This window comes from Saccostrea cucullata, unplaced genomic scaffold, assembly GCF_032062105.1.
Source record: "Saccostrea cucullata isolate Sc308-1 unplaced genomic scaffold, CSIRO_AGI_Scuc_v1 ctg1585, whole genome shotgun sequence".
NCBI lineage: Eukaryota > Metazoa > Mollusca > Bivalvia > Ostreida > Ostreidae > Saccostrea > Saccostrea cuccullata.
In genome coordinates this window covers 137777-145264 of record NW_026919100.1, presented here as the reverse complement: position 1 = coordinate 145264, position 7488 = coordinate 137777, and the positions used below count along the sequence as shown (strand labels likewise).

General features: G+C 32.7%; 1 protein-coding gene across 4 annotated transcripts; it reads left to right on the top strand.

Annotated features, from left to right (window-relative positions):
* Window positions 1-484: 484 nt before the first annotated feature.
* On the top strand, window positions 485-6018 carry LOC134279410 (uncharacterized). 4 transcript variants are annotated; one of them, XM_062761830.1, is made up of 8 exons: window positions 486-1102; window positions 1221-1392; window positions 1840-1919; window positions 2098-2306; window positions 2494-2764; window positions 2908-2994; window positions 4030-4161; window positions 4277-6018. In XM_062761830.1, exons 1-8 carry the CDS (start codon window positions 610-612, stop codon window positions 5041-5043), a joined length of 2211 nt encoding a protein of 736 aa, XP_062617814.1. In that variant the 5' UTR covers window positions 486-609; the 3' UTR covers window positions 5044-6018. The 4 variants fall into 4 exon arrangements, with proteins under 4 accessions (XP_062617807.1, XP_062617792.1, XP_062617800.1 ...); XM_062761823.1 differs by lacking the exon at window positions 4277-6018 and having other exon boundaries at window positions 485-1102; window positions 2908-3130; window positions 3766-4109; XM_062761808.1 differs by lacking the exons at window positions 2908-2994; window positions 4030-4161 and having other exon boundaries at window positions 485-1102; window positions 2494-2626.
* The last annotated feature ends 1470 nt before the right edge of the window (window positions 6019-7488 follow it).

The window sequence follows — 7488 nt, the reverse complement described above, 5'->3', positions numbered from 1 at the left end:
TTTTGTTAGGATTTTATTTTAATTTTTATTTTTGTTTATCCTTTATTTTATTTAGGAATTTATTTTATTTTTCATTTATTTAGTTAGGATAGGATTTAACCGTGAAGGACATTAAATAGTAAAAATGCTATTGTCCTTGATCGGTAGTTTAAGACCTCAACAGTCCATGACTAAGTAGTTCTCTTCAGTAATTAATTTTTCTAGGATTATTTAATTTTACAATTTTACTCTACATTTATTTAATTTCTATTTTAAGACAAACTACGTAACAAAAGTTATACGTTTGCTATCTCTCTCTTTTATGATGACTAAGCTTGATTAATTCAACAAAAGTCAATTTTATTTTGTTTAGAATCAGTAAATTAATTTTTCCAGATACGAAAATTTTTCTGTAGAATTTTTCTTTAGAATTTTCATTTAAGACTTTGGAATTTAATTTCACTCTACTTTTAACTTAATTAACGTAGGTCCACCCTTGAAATACGTCACAAGAATCGAGTTAGAATATGTATTACGTCACAATGGCCGGATTCGTAATCGCGACCGTTTTGGGTTTTAATTTTTCATATCTAATATCATATCCGGTTAAATAAATTGCGCGCAAAAATCATGCCGAGAGACGACAAGGGAAGATTTATTAAAGAATCTCGACAGAAACAAAGAGAAGGATTGGCCAGAGGAAGAGAGAAAAGCAAGGCACGTAAGAGCGGTACAGTGAATATAAGTGAGACACCTGAAGAAGCTCTAGTTGGAATAGATCACAATTATTTTGATGGTGATAATGGTGGTGACGATACTTGCCAGATCGCAAAAGAAGTTGTGTTGTCGCAAGAAGACGAAGAGAAGAAAGACCAGTGGCGCATGGGCAGGCGGGTTGTGGATTTGGGCATTATTGCAGACGGGTTAAAAAGCTGTCAACTATGCGGCCAACCACTTCACTTATCCAATTGTGTGAGCGAGAGAAAATTCGGACTAGCACACGTTTTGATTGTTAAATGCAATTTTCCGGAATGTGGTCTCTTAAACGAAGTACCAACTGGCAGAAAACACAAAACAACAAGTGGTGGATACGCATGGGATGTTAATACTAAATTAGCAGCAGGTAATTTTAGTTACAGATTCTCTTTTGAGTATTGAGTTTTGACATAAATATTTATAACCCTGTAGAGGACTGTTGCTATGTATCAACTATTTATATGCAAATTTAATACATTTTTTAGCAATGATTAATGAAGGACTTGGCGAAACGCAAGTGAATGGATTATTGGCTTCCCTGAACATCCCTACAATTACCCAGAAGAGTTTGAAGGAGCGGGAAAGAGAAGTTGGGAACCAGCTGGATTTAATGGCCGAAGAAAGTTGTCGACAGCATCTTCGCAGAGAAATTGAAATGTATTTTATTTGTTTATATTATATTTCTTTGTTTAAAGTTTGATGTAAAAAGGAATCTGATAAATGAGCTATTTTGTATAAAATAGACCGTTTCAAGATAACTGCAGTGCTACTCTTTTGCGGGGCAAAATGATATAGTTTGGTGAAATATGATGTAAAAGCAATTGTATAATATACGTCATTTAATTATCTATCAACAAAAACTTCGCCAAACGTTATTAATTTGCCCTGCAAAAGAGAACTCAGAAGTATTGAGTTATCGTGAAGGGGCTATTTACCACGAATCGTAAAAGGGAAAATTATTCTCATCATGTTATGTAATTCATATTGTTGAAAAAGAAAACTAAATTTTAAAAAAAATATTTGTTTTCAATTATGTAGTCTTAATTTTTTAATTTTCACAAATACCTCATACATGATAACATGTTGGTTATGGATTCAATTTAGGAGTGAAGGGAACCTGTCAGCCAGTTTTGATGGAGCATGGCAGAAGCGGGGCACAGGACGAGCATATAATAGCCTCACAGGTATATATTTACTATTAAAAAATTTGAACAGGTAAATTCAAAAATTTTACTACATATTATAAGTTTCATGATATATGTAACAGGCTGTCACTGCAATGCATTAGCACCATATATTTACATGAAAGTATCAATATCAATATAGATTTAATTTAATTTATTTAATTTTATATCAAATTAGGCCATGCCTCATTATTTGGGGAGAAAACAAAGAAACTTATTGGGTACTCGGTAATGGCCAAGAAATGCAGAATTTGTGCAGCAGCCAAAGTCAAAGGAGTTCCACCAAGAAAACACAAATGCAGGGTAAACTGGACAGGTTCTGCTAAAGCGATGGAACCTGCAATGGCCTGCCAGATGCTAAAGAATGTTGAAGATGAAGGAGTAAAGGTATTAGTGTACTTAATTTTGCCATCCTATGAGAAGCCTAATTGTAATGTTCAGTCCATATTCAAATTCAGTCAAATCACTTGTTTTAATGAACAATATCATCAGAGGGTCAGTTGGTATTTGTATGAAAGCTTCTCATCACCATGTATTGTCTACTAGGTTCAAATGCATTTTCTTCATACTTCAGGTGACAACTTTAATTATGGATAATGATTCCACGACTCTTTCAAGAGTGAAGGCATCAGTGAATCCAAACATCTCCAAGAAATCAGACAGCAACCATACAAAAAAGGGATTTACTGGCAGCTTGATTGAACTGAGTAACCAGCACAAGGTGTTGAGAAATGTCAAGGTCAGAGGACATATAGAGCGATGTTTTATGTACTGCATCCATCAGAATCAAAACAGAGAACAACAACTCAAGGCTGATTTCAGAAACATTGTTTCACATTTATATGGTAAGGGTGTAAATGCAGTAAGTGAGCTTACTCAATTTGAAATTTTAGAGTGTGTCAAATGGTGGATCAGTCTAATTACAAAAAAGAACCCTGAAAGTAGGGTACAGTGTAAAGGGCATTTTTAACATTATGCATAATTGTAGGAGAGCATCATGGCTGTGGTTCTTGGTGTAAAAGTGAGAAAAGTAACTATAAACCTAGAAACCTACCATATGGAAAACCATTGTCATGTCCTATTCTTCGTAAAGCACTAGAGGACCTTTTCGAGAAGTATGCCAACAAAGCTAGTGAATTGTCTGCTTTAGGATCTACGCAGCTGAATGAAAGCTTCAATCAGATGGTGTCTAGTAAAGCACCAAAAAGACTGTAAGTATAATCAATGTATTGTACATGTATGAATTTTCACCATTCCATATACCAGTCCATAATATTTTGATGGAATTTCAAAACTAATACAGGTATTTTGGAGGCTCTGAAAGCCTGCATTCCCGTATATCGGCAACTGTATGCCAAAAGAATGATGGCTATAGCTATGTATCAGAGGTAGAAACATGTTGGGAATTTTGTTCTCTTTCCGTTGGAGTTGCATTGAGAATATATTTCATCATCATTTTCACAATTTATTATTTACTAACAAATAACTGTAAATCACTTTTTATTTGTGAGAACTTTATTTTAGTAAAATTATATGAGACAGTGTGTTTCATGAAAATTTTGTCTCGCTTATCAATAGTCAAAGACTATCTCACAAAAATTAGCTGTCACTAAAAATAAGTGATCTACAGTATTATATACTAACTTTTTTTTTTTAATATTCTATTTATTTCAAATATTTTCGTAAACTGTCAAATTACAAGAATCTTTGTTCCTATGATGATGATGTTGAAGTCAAGTAGTAGTTTACGTATGTCATTCAGATGTACCGTTAATTTTATTAAATACTTTTATAAGCTAGGTTTTCAGTATTGCTATCAAATATTAAAAAAAAAATTTTTTTATAGCTTAATAAGAAGTTGACACTGTCACCGGGACATTTTACTATCAAACACACAGTCCGCCTGGCCAACAAGCTGAAGAAAAAACGTTTGTCGCAGTGTCAGCGTAGTGTGAAAAGAAGACGCTTGGAACTCAAAGGTCAAAGATTATCAAAGGATGCCTCACAATCGGTCCTGGAAGGTATGTTAAAGTAGTGGTATTCTAATGAAAATCAATTCCTAGAATGCTTATATAATACTTTAATTGTATTTTGACTTATGTGATTACAGGTGCTACCTACAGTTCTGAAATAGGTTTGGAAAATGAGGATGTTGACCTGCAGGATATTGATTTAAACCCTTTGAATGTATCTCCAGAGAGCAGTTCTTTGCTGTATGTTGACCTAGAAACAACAGGACTACGTAAGTGCTCATATTTTGAATAGGAAATTAATACTTCAGATATTTATAGTTTATTTAAAATTAATGAAATTTGAGTGTGAAAAAGTATGTGTATAATTTGATTTCTCTGTTGCAGAGAGAACATCAGATATACTTCAGATAGCTGCAGTTTCTGCTGACCAAACCTTCAATGTGTATATGACTCCAAACAGAGCAATTGCGGAGGATGCATCAAGAGCAACAGGGTTAACATATGAGGGTGGTGTTTTGAAGCATCATGGACAGCCTTTGGATGCTGTAGAACCTGCAAGGGGACTGGAACAATTTGTTAATTTTGTCAGGTCACTGTCCAAGCCTTTTGTGATTGGGCATAACATCCAAAACTTTGATATTCCTGTATTGATGTTTCATTTACAGAAATGCAATTTGATGCATGTTTTTCAAGACAGTGTGTCTGGTTTTATTGATACATATAGATTGTCCAAAAAAGTGATTGATAAGGCCACAGTTTGTAACTATAAACAAGAAACACTAGTGAAGTGTTTACTAGGTGTAGATTATGAAGCTCACAATGCTTTATCTGATGTGACAAGTTTAAGAAAACTCTATGAAGAGAAGTTGTCAAAACATTGTAATTCTTCAGATGTATTCACTTTGTCCTATTACAGTGTCAAAGCTTCACTTGAGCCTCTTGTACAAAAAAAGGTTATTTCTGCTCTTATATCTAAGAGACTCGTCAATTGTTCTTTGAGTTTGAACAAGTTGAAACTTACTCATAAAAGAGACCCACAGAATGGGATACACAATGTGTTCAGTGAACCAATGTCTAGTTCTAAAACTCCACGGATTTCAAAATCCAAGAATGTTATTAACAAAGTTGTTGAATTTATGAAAACACTTTGAATTTAATTATCTACATGTGTGTCATAATTGCATTAATGTGTTTATGCAATGAAATATAACTTTTATCATCACAGTTGTAATAGAATTCGGTTGACAACATTTCTTTTGATAAGTGTGAACTGCATGAATAGATCACTATAAAATTTCGCCTGGTGCATGTATGTTTTTTAGACAGGTACATTTACTTGTGAAATGTAAAAAGAAAAATCACTTTTTTTTAAGTGTTTATCATTAGCAGTTTTTTTAAGAAAGTATCTGAAGTTCATGTACATTTGTGTGACCTAACTGTCGTTCTCAGCATTCGGCAGTCACTTTTCTCGCTATTTCAAGGTGAATATTTGAAAAGACTATGAATAATCAAGTTGATAAGGACTTATTATCTTAGTTTTTCATAATATTACATCAAATATTTAGCTGTAAGAAAATTTGATCTGTGTAGTGCCAGATTTCTAATTTTTTTATATGGGGGTACACGTACTCCATGAGCTATAGATTTTGAATTATCTGGACAGGTGTGGATTTTTTGTCATAAATGTTTGAAATAGATGTACATCTACATATCAAAACAGAAAAAAAGTACATGTAAAACATGTAATTGAGAAATTATGCCCGATTTTTCTATTTTTGTTAAAATTTGTACAATAACATTTTTTACATAAATGTGCAGATGTTATTCTAAAAACTTAATAAATATTTTAAAAATGACTTGTGTTTTTCTTATTGACATGTTTTCTTATGAATTAGTGCAAATTTGAAATAAATTGTTGTTTTTATTTGACAATAACAACAAAGAACTGTTACCAGTGATTTGCACAAAAATCTTTGTTGGGGTGTATGACTTCAGTAGAGTCTCCTTTGGAATTTGTGTGTAAACCTTTCAATTTTTTACCATTTTTAATTACCATTACTATAATACTGTTGATTCCTAATCAAAAAATGCTACCTAAAACACAAAAATCCAGGAGTAAGGACCCACCTTAATAAAGATTACTGGACTTATCGTATTTGGCCCGTAGTATTTACAAGATGAATCTGTTCATACAGTCAAGCTTGCTTTAGGTTTAACAAGTCAGCGTTATAAATAACGAGGGCTTGTGTCCCGTTAAAATAGAGTGCTAGGAGTTTTACAAGCTAACCGGCTAAATACAGTAAAGCTTGTGTTAAGTTTTACAAGTAAAAGTTTAATAACTACGGCTTGTTTTCATTATTAGATATTGGGAAATAGACACATAGATTTTTGGGTGGTTTTTCAGTCAGTTTTACGCTATGATTTTTCTAATTTAATTTATTAAAACTTAATTTATTGTTGTTAATTTTGGTATGAATGTGGTGTGAATGTCGTCGTTTGAAATAAATTGTTTGTTGATAATGCATTTAATAAATTTAATTGTTTAATGTTTATAATCTTATGTTTTCTTTGCGAATGGTACATTTATGAAGGAAGTTGAGTTAAATTATTTATACCATATACAGTTAGCAGAACCGCTAGCGTTACATTCCCTGATTCAAATCACAAATGATGTCCTCCAAGGAGTCTTCAGGAGTTCGACTGTAGTGCTTCATGTTTTTTTTTAAGTTGACCTGTTTTTATTCCTATGATGCAGAATTTATTCATTAACTTCTACCTTATAAAAAAGTGTTATGGTATTCAACTTGACATACGATATACGTGTTTATGGTATTCAATTTGACATACGATAAACGTGTTTTTCGCGGTTTATAAATAAGCGTAAACTGCCCAAAGTTTTGTTATATCTGATAACATAAGTTGAAATAAGCTTCATTTCTTATAATTTAATTTCAATTTAGACAATGAGACAATATTTCCTGCAGAAAAAGGCTTCAAGGTGAGCATTATTTTAAAAGTAACATCAAGCGGAGTGATACGTTTTTGACGTAACTCATTTTGACGTAGGCAAGTTATATTATACGAAACGGAAAAAAAACGTTTAACCAATCAAATGACGCGTTACCACTGAAATTAAATTATTAACAATTAATAAAAGTTACATGCCGATACGACGTATCCCTCTGAAATTGTAATTAAAAATATCAAATTGCCATATCTGACACATCTAATTCATATTTGGATATTTTACTTAATATAGACAGCAACTACCTACTATTTTGTAGGACAGACGAGATTACTTCAACTTTTTTTTACCCATTTTTTTCTTATTTTTGTACTAATGTCATCATTATTTTATATGCAAGACTCCAAAGTGCGATGGTGACGCCAAATTGTGATGACTTGCTGACTTTACGGACGCGTAAGTCCGACGGTCACACCAAAGTTCGATGGCCTGTTCCTATGAGACATGCTGCGCTAAAGTGCGATGGTCTCGCACCCACCCAAGATATCTTGTTTATAGTTGAAACACTTTTCGAACTATTAGAGTTAGTCTCGCATCTATTTGAGAGATAAGAAAAATCTTTTTCGCAAAA

Coding starts and splice junctions, on each gene's coding strand:
- LOC134279410 (XM_062761830.1), top strand. CDS start 610: ATGCCGAGAGACGACAAGGGAAGATTTATTAAAGAATCTCGACAGAAA. Junction 1,103..1,220: donor TAATACTAAATTAGCAGCAG/GTAATTTTAGTT, acceptor TACATTTTTTAG/CAATGATTAATGAAGGACTT. Junction 2,765..2,907: donor CATTGTTTCACATTTATATG/GTAAGGGTGTAA, acceptor GCATAATTGTAG/GAGAGCATCATGGCTGTGGT.